At 48.2% G+C, this 23,803-nt stretch overlaps 1 protein-coding gene across 5 annotated transcripts in view; it reads right to left on the bottom strand.

The window, feature by feature from the left end:
• Positions 1-23,803, bottom strand: part of TET3 (tet methylcytosine dioxygenase 3) — a 111,725-nt gene that overhangs the window by 29,932 nt on the left and 57,990 nt on the right. For all 5 annotated transcript variants that reach the window (XM_079987407.1, XM_079987408.1, XM_079987409.1 and 2 more), the window contains one exon: positions 10,395-13,113. In XM_079987407.1, the coding sequence (XP_079843533.1) occupies positions 10,395-13,113 (2,719 nt within the window). The remainder of the gene's footprint in view (positions 1-10,394; positions 13,114-23,803) is intronic.

The raw sequence follows: 23,803 nt of genomic DNA, 5'->3' as shown, positions 1-23,803 counted from the left end.
GTCCAATAACTGGAGGTCATTGGCTGGAGGTTCTCCAGTCCCAACTACTCCCTTGCTGCCACCGCAGCAGCAAGAAAGGTCAATTAGGCAGGTAGGCTGGTTGGAGTTTCATAGGGGAAGCTGTGGGAGACACCTGACTCTGCTGTCTTCCCCGTGACATCATCAAGAACAGGCTAAGCGTTATACTAACTCTCTAAGTAAGAGGGGAACTCTGCTGTTTGTGGCTTCTTTCTGCAAGCTCAATTCCAAGCCTGAACAGGGAGGGGAGGGAGATGGGTACCAGCCACAATGGCTATGCTATGCCTCCACAGATGGAAGAGAGGTGAGTGCCCACAGGAATCAGACCTGGCAGCTCCACCACAGAGCCACCCTGACTGCTTCTCTGCTGACAGTCACAGAGCAGAGAGCCAGGCAGAAACAGAGAAGGCCCTTAGGAAGGTGCTTGACATAGAGGGTTAGAGTGTGAGTGGGGGGAGTTACAAGCCAGTCCAGGCAACTGGTTCATCTAGATTAGGCATCCCCAAACTCTGCCCTCCAGATGTTTGGGGACTACAACTCCCATCATCCCTAGCTAACAGGACCAGTGGTCAGGGATGATGGGAATTGTAGTCCCAAAACATCTGGAGGGCCGAGTTTGGGGATGCCTAATCTAGTTAGCAGCAGTCCTCAGAAGTCTCAGCGTTTTCTCTGTTCTGCTTCCTTAATAAAGAAACTAACCGTAAGTTAGCAGCCATGTCACTGTCATTTTCTGTTCTGCAAATGACCTGCTCTCCCTGTCGGCTCCTTGAGAGCTGGTGGCATTTTATATATAAGTAGTGTTAAAGAAGCAAAAGTACAGGCTAAAAGATGTGCATCCTCCCTCTGCAATACTGCTGTGTATTTCATAATATTCATTCAAATGCCTTAAGAAACATGCAGGAGATCCTAAAGTGGCAGGGAGCTCTCACCTACTTGGAGTAGCAAAAAGGACTGGTCCCAGGCTGATATTTGCAACCCCAGACAAAAGTGCAGCCACATCTAGAGGCCGTAAGCAAGATCAGGGGAAAGCCCTCCTGGTTAAGATCTCGGGTCTGCTGACCTAGTAATTAAGGTAAGCTACAAATACAAATTTCTTCACTGCTCAAATGGCAACCCTGACCTGAGCTCAAAACTTATTTCTCCTCCTTCCCTCCCAGCTCTGAAAACAAAGTGCTTCTGTTTCCTGTTTCCACAGAGCACAACAAAGGTATCTGACTGAAAAACAGGAATGCCTTCAGCTCTGCATCTCTGAAAGGCTCCCAAATGGTCCACATGCCCATCTTAATAAGCCAGTTCTAATGAATACCATACCAACTAGCTGGGAGCTGAGATTTACCCTTTGTCATAATATAACCTACAATTTAGTAAACAAAAACTACAACTCATTGATGGGAAAAGAGGATGGCTGCCAATATCTTCTATTTCCTAACAAAATAATGTTATACAGTGGTACCTCGGGTTAAGTACTTAATTCGTTCCGGAGGTCCGTTCTTAACCTGAAACTGTTCTTAACCTGAAGCACCACTTTAGCCAATGGGGCCTCCCGCTGCTGCCACGCCGCCAGAGCACAATTTCTGTTCTCACCCTGAAGCAAAGTTCTTAACTCAAGGTACTATTTCTAGGTTAGCGGAGTCTGTAACCTGAAGCGTATGTAACCTGAAGTGTTTTTAACCCGAGGTACCACTGTATTTATAACAATAACAAACTGGAACCAAAATAGCAACAGCTAGCTATTTATGTAGCCTCTCTCAGCTGAAACTGCTTTCATCAGTTAATTAACTAAGGTTGCAAATATCCTCACCTCACTTATCTGGGAGTTAGCTCCATTACATGGGACTTTACTTCTAAGTAGACATGGTTGGGACTAGGCCTGGGCAATGTATCGATACGTTGCCTGAAACTGGTTTAAATTTAAAATTGCGAGAGCGATTTTAAAATTTCCAATCAGACAATGTATCACTAATCTCTGGCCCTGCTCACACCCACCCACACACCCAAACACACCCCACAGCCCAGCCGCTGGCCTCAGGAGTGGGGTTTGCCTGCCTGCAAGCCAGTGCCTTCAATTATTTCCCTGGCCATGTGAGTGCCGCTTCCTCCCTCCATTCCTCCTTGCACAGAGCAGAACAGTGGTTTGTGGTAGCCGCCGCTTGTACAGTGAGAGACTATCATTGGGGCGAGCTGTGGCTGGCGGTTCCAGTGCCCTGGCTGCTGTGCTCTGCCCAGGGTAGTATCACCTGCCCAGCCTTGCCAGGAAGAGGTAGAAGCTGCACAGGGTGATGCTAATCGCATCCAGGGCTGGCAACTGCCTTCTTCCTCCCCATCTCCTTTCGGACATCGTAATATACCGCCACATCGTGAAGTTTTGCTGGCGATATATTACGATGTTGGAAAGCATATATTGCCCAGCCCTAGTTAGGACTGCATCCTTAAACCTTAATTAAAGGTGATCCGTTAAAACAGTCTGGGGCCAACCAAAATATCACAGAGAAAAATCTGTATCACAGAGAAATCTGTATCACAAAATATCACAGAGAAAAATCTGCAGAAAGAATGATCATGTTGTTTGTGACATTTCACTTGGTCCTAATCAATTTATTGCTCTCCTATGACTTTGGGATCCTCTTCAAATAAACCAACAAGGCTACTCATGGAAGTTATTTTTTTATTTGATTTTTTTATTTCATAGAATCATTTTTCACCAGAAGCCCCAAAGAGTTGTACAACAATATAAAGGTAGTTCAACAGACTAAGGTCAGTTAAAAGCAATTCCATACACTGCAACACAACGTTACTGCACTAAGACCATGAGGTGTACAAAAGCATCTAGACCTAAGGCAGTATTAGTTGGCCTGGGAGAAAAGGCAGGTCTTAGTAAGATGGTGAAAAGCCACAGTAACATTCCTACCTGTGCCTTCAGGCTTAATTATGCCAATTTGGTCCACCAGACCAAGCCTTTCCCATCTGACACTGCATTAATGCCAAAAAGGGCTCCAGAAGCTTTATTTGCAAGCCCCTTGAAAGCAGCTGTCAGAGATCTAGGACAGGCATAGGCAAACTCTGGCCCTCCAGATGTTTTGAGACTACAATTCCCATCATCTCTGACCACTGGTCCTGTTAGCTAGGGATGATGGGAATTGTAGTTCCAAAACATTTGGAGGGCCAGAGTTTGCCTATGCCTGTTCTAGGAGCACGCATAACACAGAATGAAATCAGGGTCCTCAGCCCTCACTGCCCTGCCACTAGGGCTTCTTCAGCTTCTCATAGATCATCAGAACAATGGCAAACCCATGCTGGCTGGTGCTGATGGGAGCTGTAGCCCCAAAAAGCTGGAGAGCAGCTGGAGAAGGCCAGACTAGAGCTTCAATGGAGTTCCAAGGTCACTGACCATGGATCAGATTTTGGCCCAATCTGTTTCATCCATTTCATGCACAAGTTGGCAACAGTGACCCAACGCCATCTGTCAGGGATTCTTTGTTGTGATTCCTGCCTTGCAGGGGGTTCGACTAGACTACGCTCTAGGCCCCTTCCAACTCTACAATTCTATGAGCTTGTGAACCTTTGGGACACCATACCACTTCATAGCTGGAAAGACAAGAGTCCCCACCTTGGGTTGAGTTCACTGCTATGCCACTCTCTTCCCCTCAGAAACAACAGTCCAAGTGCAAGGGTAAGTACAAATCCAAGGCCCAATTCTGCCGGCAGAGTCACAAGTAAAGCCCAGGAAACTACCACTTGCTACCTTCCATACCTTTGACTCTGAGAGTAAATGGAAAAGACAGTTCATGCTGTCAAGCCCTAGAAGGTCCTGGGGGATTCACAGTCCCTTTCAGCCAACTATCACACCAAAGGCTCCTGCAATCCTAAATGACTGAATCAAGCAAGTGCTTGGTGGTGTTAGAAACTCAGATATATAAGCAGGGCACCAAATGGCGCTTTAAACCTAGGTTATAGTCACCACAAGAGGATGTCGATTCACAGGAGCTTGGACTATGACCCTTGGGGTCCTTTCCAATGCTACAATTCTACATGTTTATGATCTCAACTACATTGCTTGACTGTAGCTTGCTCTTACAACAATTCACTTGTCCCAGTATGCAAGACGGAGAAACACACCCAATGGAAATGGAAATGATATTAACTATGGAACAAGGCAGAGATTTTTAAACAGTGGTTTGTGAGTTCCCTTTGGGTGGCCTGTGGAGAGGTTGCAGCACAGTCAAATATCTCTGTACTCAGCCCTGCACCTACAGTGCTGCCTCGCAAGACGAAATTAATCCGTTCCGCGAGCCTCTTCGTCTTGCGGTTTTTTCGTCTTGCGAAGCACAGCTATTAGCGGCTTAGCGGCTATTAGCAGCTATTAACGGCTTAGCGGCTTAGTGGCTATTAGCGGCTTTAAGAAAAAGGAAACAAATTTGCAAGAACTCACAAGACGTTTCGTCTTGCGAAGCAAGCCCATGGGGAAATTCGTCTTGCGGAATGACTCAAAAAACGGAAAACTCTTTCGTCTTGCGCGTTTTTCGTCTTGCGAGGCATTCGTCTTGCGGGGCACCACTGTACTTTCCTTGAACTGATGATGGAGGACTGCATGCAAGTCAGTTGGCTCAGTTGCCAACCTGGTGCCCCAAACTCTCCACGTAGTCGTGATTGGACCTGTGCCAGTAGCAAAATGCGCCTGGTACCTACCTGGGAATTTAGAACACTGGTGCTTGGCTCTCATCAAAACCAATTCAGCAAAAGCCACCAACCTAGGTGCAGCATGATTTCAGCTTTGTGGCAATTGTTGGAAGCTGCACCTATGGAGTTGCCTTTCCAGAATTGAGAAGCATCATCTCCTTCTTCCCATATTTGTTCTTGAAACAAGCAAACAAAAAAGCAACCAAACCTTCCAGTAAGGTGAGAGTTGCTCCACTATCTCTTTTTCCTTGCAGGCTGCAAGGATTTGCCCTCTGTTGGGTGTAAACACAGCCGGTCTTTTCTTTGAAGTCTGAATGAGACTGGCTTTGGCCAGACTACACTTGGCTCAGTTGCCAAGCTATTTTAAAATAACAAGAGACCCAAAACAGAAATCTTTAAATCTTGGCCAGTTCCATTGCTAGGGCAGGAAATGCAAAGGCATCGGCATGGTTGGTCTATGCTGACCAAATCTCAGCTATTAGTGGCCAGCCAAAGATCAGTTAATCAGTGACATAGCAACATGTAAGATGGCTTTATAACTGTTAAAACAGTAAAATTGTTTTGCAAACAAGTCCACAAAAGTTGCAAGCCCACCTGCCCAGAGGTCCTTAAGTTAATAAGATATACCCTAAAAGAAAACTCACTGGACACTTGCAAAAATTTCTTACTTACCATTGGCAACCAGGTACATACAGTGGTGCCTCGCAAGACGAAATGAATCCGTTCCGCGAGTCTCTTCGTCTTGCAGTTTTTTCATCTTGCGAAGCACGGCTATTAGCGGCTTAGCGGCTTAGCAGCTATTAACGGCTTAGCGGCTTAGCGGCTTAGCGGCTATTAGCGGCTTTAAGAAAAAGGAAACAAACTCACAAGAACTCGCAAGACGTTTCCATAGGGAAATTTGTCTTGCGAAGCACCTCAAAAAACGGAAAACTCTTTCATCTAGCGAGTTTTTCGTCTCGCGAGGCATTCGTCTTGCGGGGCACCACTGTAGCTACTTACAGCCTGATTCAACCAGTCACTCATTATCATTGAGCCTTCACTGAGCCTTTTTTCAGATTGGGGACGGACGGACTTGATGAGCTCATTACTCCTCTGAAAATACAGTGAGGAAGGAAGAAACTATGCCTGTTTTCCAGGTGGAAAAGCTGAGCCTAATACCAGGCATAGGCAAACTCAGCCCTCCAGATGTTTTGGGACTACAGCTCCCATCATCCCTAGCTAACAGGACCAGTGGCCAGGGATGATGGGAATTGTAGTCTCAAAACATCTGGAGGGCCAAGTTTGCCTATGCCTGCTAATACTGTTGGGAAGCTAAGGACAGCCTTACTGGACTGGGTCCAGGGCAGGGCTGAAGGTCTAACCTGAAAAGCAACTCCCCCACCAAATTGAAGGTGTATGACCTGCTGTATAACAAAATATTCCAAGAGACTTAGCAGGACAACACAGATAGATTCACTGTAAACAGCTGGAGAAGGGAATTTCAGTGGCACCTCTGAAAGCATCATTGCCTGGAGAGGTTGCTAGAGGAAGCTGGCAGAGGAAGACATCAATGCATGTAAAAATACAAACAAAAGATACAGTGGTGCCCCGCAAGACAAACGCCTCGGAAGACAAAAAACTCGCTAGACGAAGGAGTTTTTCGTTTTCTTAGCCGCTTTGCAAGACGCATCTCCCTATGGGCTTGCTTCGCAAAACGAAGCGCAGCGCGTCTTCCCCGCTGTCCCCGGACCTCTTTTGAAGCAAGGGGCGGCAACGGGGAAAGATCGCTTCTCCCCGTTGCCAGCCCCGCAATCTCCGCGCGCGCCTTCCCCTCTCTCCCCGGACCCCTTTTGAACCAAGGGGCGGCAACGGGGAGAAGCGATTCTCCCCGCTGCCCCTTCCCTTGCTTTAAAACGGGTCCGGGGACAGAGGGGAAGGCGCGCGCGGAGATTGCGGGGCTGGCAACGGGGAGAAGCAATCTTCTCCCCGCCGCCCCTTGCTTTAAACAGGTCCGGGGACAGAGGGGAAGGCGCGCGGCGCTTCCCCTCTGTCCCCGGACGGTCTCCATAGGAACGCATTGATTGATTTTCAATGCATTCCTATGGGAAACCGTGCTTCGCAAGACGAAAAACTCGCAAGAAGAAAAAACTTGCGGAACGAATTAATTTCGTCTTACGAGGCACCACTGTATTCACAAGAGCAGACAGCATGAAGGCCAGAGAGGTTGGCTGAGACATAGAGGGTGATCAAGATGATCAAAAGATTGGAAGCCAAACCTTATGAAGAACGACTGAGGGAGTTGGGTCTGTTTAGCCTGGAGAAGAGACAAGCTGAGAGATGCTATGATAACCAACTTCATATATATGAAGGAATGTCGCATGGAGGAGGAAACAAGCTTGTTTTCTGCTGCTCCAGAGGGCAGGACCTGAACCAATGGATTCAAATAATAATAATAATAATAATAATTTATTATTTATATCCCGCCCATCTGGCTGGGCCTTCCCAGCCACTCTGGGCGGCTTCCATAAAAACCAAAAATACAGTAAAATCACACGTTAAAAACTTCCCTGAACAGGGCTGCCTTAAGATGTCTTCTGAATGTCAGGTAGTTGTTTATCGCTTTGACATCTGCTGGAAGGGTGGGCGCCACTACCGAGAAGGCCCTCTGCCTGGTTCCCTGTAGCTTTGCTTCTCGCAATGAGGGAACCGCCAGAAGGCCCTCGGCGCTGGACCTCAGCGTCCGGGCAGAATGATGGGGGTGGAGACGCTCCTTCAGGTATACTGGACTGAGGCCGTTTAGGGCTTTAAAGGTCAGCACCAACACTTTGAATTGTGCTCGGAAACATACTGGGAGCTAATGTAGGTCTTTCAAGACCGGTGTTATATGGTCTCGGCGGCCGCTCCCAGTCACCAGTCTAGCTGCCGCATTCTGGATTAGTTGTAGTTTCCGAGTCACCTTCAAAGGTAGCCCCACGTAGAGTGAACTGCAGTAGCCCAAGTGGGAGATAATTAGAGCATGCACCACTCTGGCGAGACAGTCCGCAGGCAGATAGGGTCTCAGCCTACGTACCAGATGGAGCTGGTAAACAGCTGCCCTGGACACAGATTTGACCTGTGCCTCCATGGACAGCTGTGAGTCCAAAATGACTCCCCAGCTGCGCACCTGGTCCTTCAGGGGCACAGTTACCCCATTCAGGACCAGGGAGTCCTCCACACCAGCCCGCCCCCTGTCCCCCCAAAACAGTACTTCTGTCTTGTCAGGATTCAACCTCAATCTGTTAGCTGCCATCCATCCTCCAACCGCCTCCAGACACTCACATGAGAAGGAGGGAGATTCTAACTAAACATTAGGAAGAACTTTATGAAGGTAAGAGCTATTTGACAGTGGAATGAACTCCACTTCACTGTGGGGGGTGGGTTGTTAAGCAGAGGTTGGATGGCCATCTGTTGGGGATTCATTAGCTGTTATTCCTGCATTGCAAGGGGTTGGACTAGATGACCCCTGGGATTCCTTCCAACTCCACAATTCTATGATTCTATGCAAAGCATGGATGGGCAAACTGATGCCCTCCAGATGTTGTTGGGCTTCAGCTCCTGTCAGCCCCGCTGAGCACAGCCAATGGCAGCAACATGCATCCTAGAATTGCTTTTTTTGTTGCTGTAGCTGCTGCTGCTGCTGATACTAGCTGGAAGGCTTAACACCATATATTTCAGTTTTGGCCACTTGGTAACTTACAGATAACTTTGAACATGCTTAGGAAGGCTGGCTTATGAATTTGTTGGGCCCTGACCACAAACAGGTCCCCACACCCCAGAGTTGCAGCTGGTACTTCTCTATGGGGCAGGAATTCAAACTAAACATATAGCCATGGTAAAGGAAAACCAATATCATTTATATATTATATCTATGAAAGGCAGGAATGATTTGACGCTAGGCCTTCCAGATGTTGTTGGATCCCAACTCCCATCAGCCCCAGGCAGCCTGGCCAAAAGTCTGGGGTGATGGAAGCTGCAGCTCAGCAACATCTGGAGGGACCAATATTAGCTACAAACTGACACAGGGCCAGTAAGTGGGCTGAGTCCTGTGGCCACCATCAGAATTCTCTGCTACATAATGCACGGTGTTGGTGGAGATCACACCAAGTGCAGCTTCTTCAAACATTGTGGCAGCCGTAGCAAGAGACTTTGGAGATATTTCAGAACTTGCCCAGTACAACATCTGGCCCATGGCTGGTGCTCTACAAACTTTACATTGGCCTTTGCCATCCTGATGCCCTTCAGATGTTATACTACAATTCCCACCATATGGCCCCCTGGGAGTGTGCCATGTTGGCATAGGCTCCTTTCCACAGGGGTTAAAGCACTTTCCAAGTTGGAAGTTGCTGACTTGAAGGTTTCTGAGGGACAAAGGAACTCCTGCTTCCCCCACCACCGCCCTTTTCTCACCCAACCCTAATTTTTATTCCAAGCACATCTTTGTGGCCCAGTGCCAAGAGAAAGAGAAAACAAATCTCAGCTGGACAGCAGCCATCCAGACAAACGACCAATAATGGACATGCAGCGCCGTCTGGTTTTATCACCAGCAGCTGATGGCATAAGTCCTTAGTAACTCCTCTTGGCTGCCTTCTCTCTTACTGCATTATTTCTCCCCCATATGGAGAAAGCTGATGTGCACAGCACAAAGAGCTGACTTTTCCATGTGGTGTATTCAGCTCACAGCCACCACACTGCAGGGCATAGGTGCCATCTTTGGGGGGCCCGGATGCCCAGCCAGGCAGCCCAAAGGCAACCCAAAACATTGTGCATGTGACATCACATGGCATGACATAGGCGCCATCTCCATGGGGCCAACAGAGGCCCTGTCCCAGTCACTGCCGTTGCGCCAGAGAGCCAGTGGAGGCAAGGCAGTGGGCGTCACATGGTGACGCAAGTGACGCAATGACATCATGTCGTGCATGAGCCACTGGGCACCCACAATCTGGGGCCCAAGTTGGCACCTCTGCTGCAGGGGTCATCAATGGAAGATGTGGGAAAGGGCAGAGCTGCCAGCTCAAAACCCTATGGGGCCCTTCCCTTCACCTGTACTCAGCTGAAGGCTCTTTTCCCATACAGCTAACCCCACACCTACAATCAGATGCTGTGCAGGCAACATGGCCTTACAGTTCCTTATTGTGTGCAAACAACTTTTTTAAAGCTTCCTCAATGATGGCAAGGGTGCCCCTGCACTCCTTAAATGCAACAAGTCCCACGCTTCTTAAGAAGATAAAAAGGAAACACTTATTCACTTTATGCACAGTTAACTAAGGGAACTCACTGCTACAAGGTGTGGTGATGGTCACTGACTTAGATACACATAGTTTAGGCCCCATTACCCTACCAGAAGAGAAGTCAGTAAAAATGACTCAGCTAGTTGTTTTGTGAAAAGTAATCCTTTAGAAGGGACTGGCAACACAGGCTGGTTCGCACCTGTGCTGCAGATTCATTTTTGTTTCAAACTTGTGCCAGAGTTAACACAGAAAGCCTCAGCATTATTTGCAAGAGCTCAAAATCCTGATGTGGAGGGTGCAAATGCCATGCAACTCCGCACATGTGCACACGCGAGCACAGACACAAACACCCTCTTCTGAAACCCACCCTCAGGCAACACTTGTTTTCGTTTTTTAGAAATCAGGATTATTCCTTTGCAAGACACAAGGGGGCAGGGAAATCACATGACTCACCCACACAGTCACAAGTCGGGAACTCCGCTTGAGCGCGCTTGGCAGGCGTGTCCAGCAAGCTCTTGGTTGGCGTGTCCAGGTACTTCAAGGGAGATTCCAGAAATCCACTGAGAGTAGGCATGAGCGGCACTTTATCCTTGGTTGGTGTCCCTTCCATGGAAGCGGTATCTGTGTTTTGGTTTTCATCAGAGTAAAAGCACGTGGTGGACACCACGGTAATAGCACCAGAAGATTCGATTTTTATCTGCTTAGGGGACCGAGCTGCAAAGGGGTTTTCAAAAGGCTGCCCAGCCCCTGGCAAGAGGGGTAACGTTTTGTGACCCGCATTGGCAGCACCTGTCGGGGGCAGGGGGCAGCCCTTGCTAGTCGGAGACTGGAGAGCTGCTTCTAAGCCCACCGTGGGCTCTGGAGAATGGCTCAGAGAAGACAATGGGGGCAGAGGAGAAGGAGGAGGAGGAGGAGGGTGGGGGGCTGAAAGTGGCCCATCCCCAAGGAGCAGTGGGGCAGGAAGCTCAGAATTCTGAAAGCTGAAATTTTCTCCAAACTCCGCTTCAAACTGCTTGATCAGCTCCTCCAGCTTGTCATCCATCGCGATGGAACTGTGGGCGAAGAGAGGGTGGTCTGCTGGGTTTGCAGTCCTGTGGAAGGCTTCCTCGTGCCCATTGCTGCAGGCCACAGAGGATGAGCAAGGGGCAAAGCCAGGCACAGGAGTGGCAAGGGAAGCCGTGTTGCATGCAGAGTTCTCAGGGTAGTAGCAGTGGCTCTCCTCCTGGTTGGGACAGCATGTTTCCTGAGTGTTGGGAGCCGGGCTTCTGTTTTCAAGTAACTTCTGCAATGGAGACTGCTCTGCAGGGCTGGGTAGCATGGGAAGAGGGGGCAGGAGCCTGGGAGGGGTGCTGGAGATCAGGAGCTGCTCAGGCGGCATCTCTTTGCTCGGACGCTCTGGAGTGGCAGCCGAGCGGAGTCCTTCCAAGCTGATCTGGCTGACAGGGAGGAAGAGGGGCTGAGCATCCTTCTGCTTGGATCTCTTGATCTGGACTTGCTTGCGCAGCGGCTTGGCTGGAGTATTTTTATCAGGCTGGACCTTCTTCTTCCTCTCCTTGACAGGCTTTTCCGATGGCTTTGGTAGCGGTGGTGGCTGGGCCTGGGTGCTGGGAGCCCACCAGTTTGGCATCTGCTCCTGGGGGCTTCCCGGAGGTGTCTTCTGGTCCACAAAAAGGCTGCGCTTGTGGTGGAGGTGGTGCTGCAGAGCCTTCTGGGTCTTCTTGTGGAAGCTCGTCTCCTGCAGGAGCTGCGATAGCTGTGGGCTGGAGGAGGCTGCCTTGGGGTAGCTGGGGCTGTCGTCCTTCTGGGCGAATGGCTCCTGCTTTGGCTTGGCAGCTTTGGCTTTGCCGGGCATTGCTTCAGGTCGCTTGAATACGGATTTGATGCAGTCCGTGGCAGTGCCCAGTAGCTGCTCCAGCTCAGCCATGGGATCACTCACCAGTGGAGAAGGAGGGGTGTTGGCATGCAGGCCCCATAGGCTGCTCTTCAGCTTGCCTTCATCACCCCACTGCTCGGGGAACTCCACTTTTTGCGGGGTGGAGGAGTTGGGGAACAGCTCTGATGGCTCCAGATGCCCGTTGTTGCGATCAAGGCAATAGGGGGCCATATCCTGAGCAACCTTTGCTCCCTGCTGCCAGGAAGATGGTGCTGATGATGCAGGAGCTTGGAGCAGGTTGTGGCTCATGTATGATTTTGAGGCCTGGCTCTGGTACAGCTCAGCACCGGATTCAGATAGCACCGAGTTGGGGTGGTTGTGTGCCGGGAAACGGGAAGGCTGCTCCAGCTGTTCCTTGGAGATAAATGCCATGGCTTGCAAGGGACTCTGAGGAGGGGGAGGAGTCTCTCGGGCTGGCTCAGGAAGAACAGCTGACAACTGTGTGAGGGCTTCAATAGCAATGGCTGTCTGGAGGCTGATGTTCTTCTCCTTCGCAATATTCAGTGCATTTTCCGTAAGAGGGAGGGCCTCCAGGGAACAAGAAGCCTCCTTCTCTTCTGTAGCAGGCATCAGCTTGTGATTAGCACCATTGTCTAAGGGGGGTTGGTGTTCCTGGCTGAGAGGCTGTGGGATGCAGCTCTGGTCCTCTCCAGTGGCCAATCTGATCTTCTTCTCAAGCCACTCCAGGTAGTCTGGGCACTCGGGTCCATCGCAGTTGCAGTTGGGTGGTTTGACGCCATGCTTTGCATAATTCAGAGCAGCTTTGAGAGCAGTCAGGTCCTCATTGCCAGAGCAGGTGCTGGAAAGAGGCACTGCCAGGTCATTGTCTACCCCACTGCTGCGATTCATCTCGGCGTTGAATTTCTCATACAGCTGCATGCTCAGCAAGGAAGGGGACCGCAGAGGCACCATCCCGTGTGAAGACATGGCTGCTTCTGCTGCTGCCGAGAAATCCACCAAGTTCTGAGCGCCCTCCAAGTTGGCATTGCTGGAGGAGTCTCCCTGGCTTGGGGCAGATGGCAGCCTCTCCCAGTTGGCTTTCTGCTCAGCGCAGGAGCTGTTGAGCCATGCAGGTGTTTCCATCAGCATGGCCCCTCTTCCAGCGGCTTGGGATCCTCCTCCATTGGCCAGGCCAGGCAGACGGTCCTCGCTCAACCTTCTTTCTTCAACATGGCTAAATGGCCCTTCTTCCATTTGGCCTGTTTTGGGTCCATCAACTGAACTGCACCCCAAACCGGTCTGAAACAAGAGAAGAAAAACAGAAATAATGAGTTCTAGTGGAGCAAACAAACCTAGCAGTCTAGCAGCATCTTGGTGGTGGTGATGTTTTTATCTGAACCCCACCCATCTAACTGGGTTGCCCCAGACAGAAAGCTTTGGCAATCCCATCCGCCATGAACTCAATGAGTTTTGACTATACACAATTTTGGCTTTAGGTGTGATCTCCAAACCTTGATGTTGGGAAAGATTATGGGCACAAGGAGAAGGGGACGACAGAGGACAAGATGGTTGGACAGTGTTCTCGAAGCTAACATGAGTTTGACCAAACTGCGGGAGGCAGTGGAAGACAGGAGTGCCTGGCGTGCTCTGGTCCAGGGGTCACGAAGAGTCGGACACGACTAAACAACAACAACAACTAAAATGTAACCCCTCTATAATTTGTGGGCTTATGTATGCGCCACTTGGGTTATCACTCTTCCAACTGGAGCCTCTCAACTAGGAAGAAGGTGGTGCTTTAAACAGCCAGAAAATTCAGCCAGAAAATTCAGCACCCAGGTAGGTGCTTCCCCATCTCACCATTCCAGGAAAGGCCATTGCTGTACATATGGTGCATTCTTCAATTGACATTCATTTCCTTATACGCTATTGCTTTATGCAAGTAGCACCATCCATATGAACACACAGGAGAAAGGCCTGTTATTTTAGTAGTGTTGCCCAATAGAATATATTGACTAAGTATCTCGTTTTAGGGAAACATTTTGATAGTGTTAACTGTATCCCTTAAACAGAGATACTTAGTCAATATATCCTTTAATTCAAGTTAACACAAGCCTTCAAGGCTGCTTCCTTGAGCCCTCACAGCCATTCAAAATGGGCCTAAGCACTGCTGTTACTCTGGTTAAAAATAAATTACAATACAAAGACTACCCTACAATAAAAGTTTGCAGCATTTGGGACTTTTAGAGAAAGTAAGATGTGACATGACAGAAGTTTATAAAATTATTCATGGCATGGAGAAAGTGATAGAGAAAAGTTTTCTTCCCTCTCTCATAACACTAGTACTTGTGGACATCCAGAGAAGCTGAAGGTTGGAGGCTTCAGGGCAGACAGAAGAATGTCCTCCTTCACACAGCACAGAGTTAAACTATGGAACTCTCTGACACAGGAGGCAGTGATGGCCACCAAACAAGACGGCTTTAAAAGAGGATTAGACAAATTCATGGAGTAAAGGGCTATCAGTGGCTACAACCATGATAGCTATGCTCTGCCTCTACAGTTGGAAGAAGCAGTGCTCATGTGCTTGAATCCTGCTTATGAGTTTCCCACAGGCTGGCTACTGTGAGAACAGGATGCTAGTCTAGATGTTCCACTGTCCTGATGCAGCATATGCTCTTAGGTTCTAAGATGTTAACTTAGGCAAGTCTATGGAAGAAACGTTTACTGTCTTCTCTCCATTACAGCCACTTACAACCCCTAAGGCCTGTTCAAAAGGAATAGACCAAACAGGAAGGGAGGAGGAGTAGCATTGTACATAAAGGATGTGCACACTTCTGAAGAAATCCATGACCTGGAGCATGAAAAGCAGATTGAGAGTATATGGGTAAAAATTGTAGAAGAGAGAAACAACAGTGACCTTATTGTGTGTGTCTGCTATAGACCACCAAGCCATACTGAGCGCACGGAAATGCCATTTACCTTCTTGCCGTGGCGGTACCTATTTATCTACTTGCACTGGTGTGTTTTTGAGCTGCTAGGTTGGCAAAAGCTGGGACAGAGCAATAAGAGCTCACCCCATCGAACCATCAACCTTCCATTCAGCAAGCCCAAGAGGCTCAGTGGTTTAAACCACAGCACCACCCACTCTCCTAACAGTTCCCCACCAGTAGGGAGGAATCATAGAATCATAGAGTTGGAAGAGACCACAAGGGCCATCGAGTCCAACCCCCTGCCAAGCAGGAAACACCATCAGAGCACTCCTGACATATGGTTGTCAAGCCTCTGCTTAAAGACCTCCAAAGAAGGAGACTCCACCACACTCCTTGGCAGCAAATTCCACTGTCAAACAGCTCTTACTGTCAGGAAGTTCTTCCTAATGTTTAGGTGGAATCTTCTTTCTTGTAGTTTGGAGCCATTGCTCCGTGTCCGCTTCTCTGGAGCAGCAGAAAACAACCTTTCTCCCTCCTCTATGTGACATCCTTTTATAGATTTGAACATGGCTATCATATCACCCCTTAACCTCCTCTTCTCCAGGCTAAACATGCCCAGCTCCCTTAGCCGTTCCTCATAAGGCATCATTTCCAGGCCTTTGACCATTTTGGTTGCCCTCCTCTGGACACGTTCCAGTTTGTCAGTGTCCTTCTTGAACTGTGGTGCCCAGAACTGGACGCAGTACTCCAGGTGAGGTCTGACCAGAGCAGAATACAGTGGCACTATTACTTCCCTTGATCTAGATGCTATACTCCTATTGATGCAGCCCAGAATTGCATTGGCTTTTTTGGAACTAATTGATGAAGTGGAAGTGCTCAGAAACTTGGGTGGAGTGATCATGTTCTCCTGGGTTTCAGGAAACAGAGGCAAGGGGAAACTGAGTGTAGTCGGACATGCACTCTGTACTTTAAGAAGGCAAATTTCAAAAAGCTGAAGGAGCTACTGGGTGTGATCCCATGGTTAGAAACACTCAATGAGAAGGAAGTCCAAGAAAGATGGGAGTTTCTAAAAGGAGAAATAGTGAAGGCCCAAATGCAGACGATACCAACAAGAAAGGAAAGTGGGAGACATCTAAGGAAACTGGTATGGCTGCATAAGGAGCTTATAGATGAGCTGGGAGTTAAGAAGGGCATGTATAAGAAATGGAAGAAAGGGGAAATCACAAAGGAAGGAGTATATACGAGTAGCCAACAGTTGTAGGGGGGAAGTCAGGCTGCCTAAAGCTCAGAATGAACTCAGGCTTGCAAGAGAGGTTGAAAATAATAATACATTGTTACCCTGGTGGATCACAAGCTTAACACGAGTCAACAGTCAAAACAAAATAAAAAAATTCCTTCCAGTAGCACCTTAAAGACCAACTAAGTTAGTTCTTGGTATGAGCTTTCGTGTGCATGCACACTTCTTCAGATACACTGAAACAGAAGTCACCAGACCTTTCTATATAGTGAGAAGGTGGGGAGGGGTATTACTCAGAAGGGTGGTGGGATTGGGTGATTGGCAGATAGCCTGTGATGAGCCTGTTGACGACTCTTAACGACTGCAATAGGTCTTACAGGAAAAAGCAAGGGGTGAGAAGGTGAAAAATGGCTTTGTCATTTTTGTCTGGTGACTTCTGTTTCAGTGTATCTGAAGAAGTGTGAAAAATGGCTTTGTCATTTTTGTCTGGTGACTTCTGTTTCAGTGTATCTGAAGATACAACAAAACGCAGTTAAAAGCAGTGGTCAAAGCACAACACTTGTGGGTCCAGAATACCAAAGCAAAGCTCACCCCACGCTCTCCAAAACCTGGGTATTTATTTACAGAGGTTTGTTTTGATTAGGTGCCAGAAGCCCATCTGTGATGTGACCATCTGTGCCTCTAGGGGGTGGGAGTTCCACAGCTGGGGAAGAATTAAGGAGAAGGGCCTATCCTGCACCCACACACAGCAAGCAACACTTGCCGGTGTGCAAAGAGAAGGGGCCCCTCTGCTGAACTGAAAGCCTTAGGAACATAGGAAGCTGCCTTATACCGAACACGACCATTGGCCCACCTAGCTCAGTCTTGTCTGCAGTGATTGGAAGCGGCTCTCCAAGATCCCAGGCAGGGAATGTTTCCTACCTGGAGAAGCCAGAGATTGTACTTGGTGTCTTCTGCATGCAAAGCAGATGCTCTACCAATGAGTCATGGCTGTTCCCATTACTGGACTGGTCAGTATGGGAAGAGGCACTCCATCAGGTACAGTGTTGCCCCCGCAAGACGAATGCCTCGCAAGACGAAAAACCCGCTAGACAAAAGGGTTTTCCGTTTTTCAAGGCGCTTCACAAGAAGAATTTCCCTATGGGCTTGCTTTGCAAGACGAAAACGTCTTGCGAGTCTTGAAATTTTTTTCGCTCCCCCCCCCCTTTTTCTAAGCCGCTAAGCCGCTAATAGCCGCTTAGCCGCTAAGCCGCTAACAGCCGCTAAGCCACTAATAGGGTTGCTTTGCAAGACGAAAAAACCGCAAGACAAAGAGACTCGTGGAACGGATTATTTTCGTCTTGCGAGGCACCACTGTACTTGAGGTACTTGGGTCCCAAATCATTCAGGATTTGTAAGTTTATATTATATATTACATTTTTATACCACCATTTCTTTCAAGGAGCTCAAAGTGGCATACATCGTTCTCCTCCTCCCCATTTCATCCTCACAGCCCTGAGCGGTAGATTAGGCTGAGAGACAGTGACTGCCGAAGGTCACCCAGTGAGCTTCATGGCCAAGTGGGGGTTTGAACCCTGGTCTCCCAGGTCATAGTCCAACACTCTAGCTGTTGCACCACACTGGCTCTCATTAAGCCAACATTAACACATTAACTTGGGCCCAGTAACTTCTAGGCAGCCACAGGACCTGAGAAATCCTCCATCTGGGAGTTCTAACATAGTATGGGAAAGCTCTGCAAAGATTGCAAGATTTCCCACTATTATTTCACTCTCCTGTGCTGCTGCTGCTGCTGCTGCTGCTGCTGCTGCTGCTGCTGTCACCACTGTAGGCCAGAAGCCTGTTAAGCGACTTGTGCTCTGCACTGACAGGCCAGTGGAGTGGGCAAGCTCCAACAAGCCTCTTCTTGGAGAAGCTGCCTGTGGTTGTCTTGTAAACAAGGCTTTTGCTACCCTGCACATAAACCCACTCACAGGTGTGCACGCACCCCTGCAGACACACACACGCACACCCTCTCTGTGTGAGCTCTTGCCAATGTGAAGCGCAGCCCTGCTCAGAGAGCAGATAAGGCAGGTCTGGAAGCTGCCTGGGCTCTGTCCAAGTCGGTCAAGGATACAGCAGCTGTTCAACCCTCCTCTCGCAAAGGCTGCTCCGCATTCCTGAAACAAGCAGGGCTGCCGGTGTTTACTGGGGTAGCTTGTGCACAGGCAGGAAGGGGGGGTTGTGGCTACTTCTGGTTGACCACAACACTGGCTGTGCCTGTCCTGCAAACCCCACATATGTCTCTAACCTAGGAAATGTTCTAGGCTGCTTCCCTGCTAGGTTATATTGCAGCCAATTAGAGCCTACTCCCAACCTATTGATGAGGCCTAATGCTGTGGAATTGAAAATAATGGGAAAGTCAGCTTCAGCGGCTTTGAGCTTTCGTAGTTTAGCATTCCTCCACATGTGCCCAGATGAAAAACCACCTGGCAGTACAGACAGCTTTCAACTGGGTTCACTGGGTTCTAAAGAGGTTCACTGTCCCTTGCCTATGCATTAAGAGTCTCATGCTCTACCAGCTGAACTATTCAGAGACCCTGAACGTGTACTGGTCACCAGTTTTATTTCTGAGCCAAGAAGAAAATAATCATCAGGACGACCAAGGCAGTTTCCTAAGTAAAGCCCATTTCAGAATCCTAAAAGCTGAACTGATCCATGAGTTGCTTTTTGTTTCTCCTGCAAAAACCATGTGGGGAAAATTCATAATTGATCAAGTGCCCTGAGGGTTAGGAAGGGCCATTGCTCCTCCTTTGAATTTCATACTATAATACTCCAACACCAGCTATACACGCAGTCTATTATGTCCACTAAACACATTGCCAAGAAACATCTGAAAGCCATTTCATTAGAAGGAAACTTGTTGGTAGGACCCAGAGGAGGCGCACCCCTCTTCAAAGCCATCACTTCAAAGCACAGGCATAATTTTTCCCCCCAAAAAAGAAAATGAAACAACTACAAGCAAAACCACTGAATATTTTCCAAGTTAAGATTATGCTGTAGAGAAGCTATCAAGTGCTGGAAAACTATTTCAGGTTCCAAGAAGCCAACCTAAAACATTTCAGGAGTAAAATTCCTGGGCTCCTCTCCCTTCCTTTGACAAATTTAATCAAGTTTATCATGGCTTTCAATGTCCTTGCAACTAAGGCTGTTTCAGTTGATAAGGCAGGTTTAGACTTTCTAAAAGTCTTTGACAAAATCTCTCACCAGAAGGTATTCATGAAACTAAAGTAGTCAACAAAGGGCAACAAAAGAGGAATGGTATTTTGTGTGTGTAACCAGGAAAGAAAGAGAAGGCATCAGTTAACTTCGGCAGCTCCTCAAATGAACAAACTTTTTGGGAGAGAAATGCTCCCTTTGTTTCACTCCTCTTAGTAGATTAATTCCTAGTTCAAAAATTAAGGTTGTGAGGCAGCCTTCAACAATTTGGACTACAGCTCCCACCAGCCCCAGCCACCAAGGCCATATGATGCTGGGATTGATGGAAGTTGTAGTCCAAAAGATCTTCAGGACCCCAGGTTGGTGAAGGATGCTGTAAGGCAGGGGTTATCAACCAGGGTGCCATGGCCCCCTGGGGTGTCTTGAATGATAGTCTGGGGTGCCACAGGCAACACTGGCCTCTGTCCCCCTTTCCTTCCCTCCCTCCTCTGATGCCCTCTTGCATCTCTGCCTCCCAAAGGCTTGCACAGCTGTTTGTTGCAGCAGCCCTGGCTACAAGCTCCCCAGGCGAATGGTGCCTCTGGGGCTGGCCAGGGGAAGCTTCCCAGGCCCCTATGGGGCAGTGGGAGGAGGCACCTCTCTTTGGGCAGGGGGGCAGCTCAGAGACCAGGGTGGCAGCAGTGGCTGCCTGGAGGACTCCCAAGGAGAGGAGGCTGAGGGAACACTCCACAAGGGAGGGTGTTCGAAAAGGGGTGAGAGGCTGCCCACTCTGCAGGCAAGAGGTGACCCAACTGGCCTCCTGAGCCCCATAGGAGTGCCATAGAAAGAATGTACATCAAGGGAGCCATGGACTCAAAAAGGTTGAACTGAGGTAGCATAGTGGCTGACACTGAGCAAAGATACAAAGACGGGGAACAGTGAAAAAGCAGCATCCCGATAGCTGCAGTTTGTGGCTTGGCTACCACAGTCAAATACTGTGGAGCCCTGACCATCTGCCATCTAGGACTAGTAATACAGATCTCTACCTCACACCACTGTTTTCATAACATGATAATGTATGTTCAGTGCCTTGAACGTGATATATTATGTATCATCTACTATAGAATATATTATCTGCTCTCTTCTGTTTAGCAGTCCCATGACTGCTTTTCCAATTCAGACACCACACCAAACCACACCGGTTTCTGATTCTGGTTTACCAGCCCAACACAAGCCATAGTTTATCAGTTCCTTTATCACAGTGAATCAAGTTAAGTTCCCTGATCTATGTCTGAAATGAGCCTGTGTAGATGTAGGAAAGGTTTCCCTCTGTATTCGTGATTCAAAGAATCATAGAATTATAGAATTGGAAAGGATATAAATGGTCCTCTAGTCTAACCCCCTGGAATGCAGGAATTTCAGCTAAAAGCATTCATGGCAGATGGCCACCCAACCTCTGCTTAAAAACCTCCAGAAAGGAGAGGCCACAACCTCCTGAGGGAGTCTGTTCCACTCTTGACAGCTCTGTCAGAAAGTCCTTCCTAATATTTAGTCAGAATCTCCTTTCTTGTAGCTTGATGCCATTGAATAGAACAAGTTTGCTCCATCTTCCATGTGATAGCCCTTGAGATATTTGAAGAAGGCTCTCATATCTCCTCTCAGTCTCCCTTTTTCTAGGCTAAACATACCATTCTTCCTCATAAGACTTGGTTTCCAAACCCTTGATCATCTTGGTTGACATCCTCTGCACACCTTCCAGCTTGTCAATATCCTTCTTAAACTGTGGTGCCCAGAACTGGACACGATATTCCAGGTGTGGTCTAACCAAGGCAGAATACAGTGGTACTATTACTTTCCTTGATCTAGACATTAGACTTCTGTTGATTCGGCCTAGAATAGTGCTAGCTTTTTTTCTGCTACTGAATCACACAGTTGACTCAAGTTAAGTGTGTGGTCTATTAAGACCTCTAGATCCTTTTCACATGAACTATTGGCAAGCCAGGTGTCCCCCATCTTATATCTGTGCAGCTGGTTCTTCCTGTCTAAGTGTAGAACCCTACATTTGCCCCTACTGAAATTCATTTTGTTAGTTTTGGCCCAGTTCTCCAGTCTGTTAAAGTCATCTTGAATCTTGATTCTGTCTTCTGCAGCATTAGCTACTCATCCTAGTTTGGTGTCAGTTGCAAATATGATGATCAACCTCACAATACAACCCAAGTTGTTCATAAAGACGTTGAACAACAATGGGCTCAGGGCAGAACTTTGCGGCACCCCACTTGTCGCTTCTTTCCAGGATGACAAGGAACCATTAGTGAGCACTCTGGATTTGGCCAGTCAACCAGCTACAAACTGTCCAGCCCACAACTTTTCCCCCTGCCATTCCTAGTTTTGCTTGATTCCTTCAGTTCCCAAGCCAAGCAGGCCCAATTCAAAGTGCTTATGTTGCCATTTAAAGCCTGGATTAAGCCTGGGGAAGAAACATCTGAGAGAAAATCTTCTCCCCTATCACACAAGCCATGTTTTGAGATCAGTGAGAGAGACTCTCCTGGTGTTTCCTACATAAAAAAGGTATGTGGTGTAGGCATCTCTGGAACAGCCTTTTTGGTGGTGGCGTGACCTCGCCACAGAGGTGTGTAGCTTTGTATTCTTTCAGACACCAGATCAAAACTCCATATTTTTCACCAGGCTTTCAGTGGCTGATGGGTCAAGTAATTTTTATGGTGTTTCTAACTATGCTACTTCTAGAATTTATGAGAATGTTTTAATGTTTCCATTTATTATGTTTGTTTTTGTAAACCACTCTGTGAGCAGTTTGGGTGAAGGGTGGTATAGAAACTTATTAATAGAATAAAATATATAACTACCTAGTATTGTTTGTTTGCTTGTTTGCCTGACTGTGCTGCCTCAGCCACCATATTGTTCTAGTATTATTATTCTGGAGAAATCCTAGCTGAGCTGATATTTCTAATTCTTTCCATGCAGCTTATTCACTGGATTGGTGAAGCAATTCATGTAGGTGCCAGATTGAAAAGGTGGGCTGTGAGTTGGCCTTTGGGGCATGAAGGGAGGAGAGCTGAGAGAAGATTATCCAGGGGACAAGAGAGGAATGAGGATATGTGGTTTTGGGAGTAGTAAGCACATGGTTAAACTATGGAACTCACTCCCACATGAGGCAGTGATGGCCAGTGATTTAGATGGCTTTTAAAGAGCACTGGACAAATTGATGGAGGGCTATTAATAGCTATTAGTAATGTTGGCGATGCTCTGCCTCCACAGCTGGAGGCAGCAGTGCTTCTGAATTCCGGTTGCTGGAAGCCGCAGGAGGGAAGCGTGCTCTTGTGCTCAGATTCGGCTCGTGGGTTTCTCACAGGCCTCTGGTTGGCCACTGTGAGAACAGGATGCTGGACTAGATGGGCCACTGGCTTCATCCAGCAGGCTCTTCTTATGTTCTTATGAGGTACAAATCCAACCTCTCCCCCACCCTGTGAACCCAAAATGCTATTTGGGATCAACTTTATTTATACCACACCATCCAAGTTACTGTGCAAAGAAAAAGGTCCTAACCTTGCAGAACGTATATTTACAACTTGACAAAGGAAGGGATAGGAGATCAAGGAAGGGACAGCATGCCTATTGGTTACAGCTACATGGACAGTGGGTTGCAGAGACAAATAACTGTGCCAAATATGATTATTATTATTATTATTATTATGTGTCAAAGACTTCCGAGAAAAGTCATGGGGGTGTTCATGTAGGTGAACTATTCCAGGCACAAACCTGCCAGCAACTGGTATCATTAGGCAGCACCTGCCAGGGCCCAAACCCAGCAAGGGGCACACCATTCACTATGGCTGCTGCTCACTGGCTACTCACTTTCTCCCTCTGGCCCAGACAACAACAGCCACCATCTCTCTTTCTCAGCACAACCCTCACCACCACACACAGGGAGGAAGAGAGAGCAACTGGCAAGAGAGAGCAACTGGTCACTGTAGGGCTGCCTTCAGATGTTTTTTGAAGGTTATATAATTACTCATCTCTTTGACATCTGATGCGAGGGCATACCACAGGGTGGGCACCACTACCAAGAAGGCCCTCTGCCTGGCTCCCTGTAGTTTCACATAATCAGAGTGCGGGAACTGCCAGTAGGCCCTCAGAGCTGGACCTCAGAGTCTGGGCTGAACAATGGGGGTGGAGACACACCTTCAGGTATACTGGGGTTTTAGGGCTTCAAAGGTCAGCACCAATACTTAGAATTGTGCATGGAAACATACTGGGAGTCAATGTAGGTCTTTCAGGACCGGTGTTATATGGTCTCAGCAACTGCTCCCAGTCACCAGTCTAGCTACCACATTCTGGATCAGTTGTAGTTTCTGAGTCACTTTCAAAGGCAGTCCCACGTAGAGTGAACTGCAGTAGCCCAAGTGGGAGATAATTAGAGCATGCACCACTCTGGCGAGACAGTGTGCAGGCAGGTAGGGTCTCGGCCTGCATACCAGATGGAGCTAGTAGACAGCTGCCCTGGACAGTGAATAAACCTGTACCTCCATGGATAGCTGTGAGTCCAAAATGACTCCCGGGCTGTGCACCTGGTCCTTCAGGAGCACAGTTACCCCATTCAGGACCAGGGAGTCCTCCACACACATACACCCTC

Source organism: Podarcis cretensis (assembly GCF_951804945.1).
Source record: "Podarcis cretensis genome assembly, chromosome: 8".
Lineage (NCBI taxonomy): Eukaryota > Metazoa > Chordata > Lepidosauria > Squamata > Lacertidae > Podarcis > Podarcis cretensis.
The sequence above is the reverse complement of the archived record's forward strand: the minus strand, read 5'-3'. Positions and strand labels throughout refer to the sequence as shown.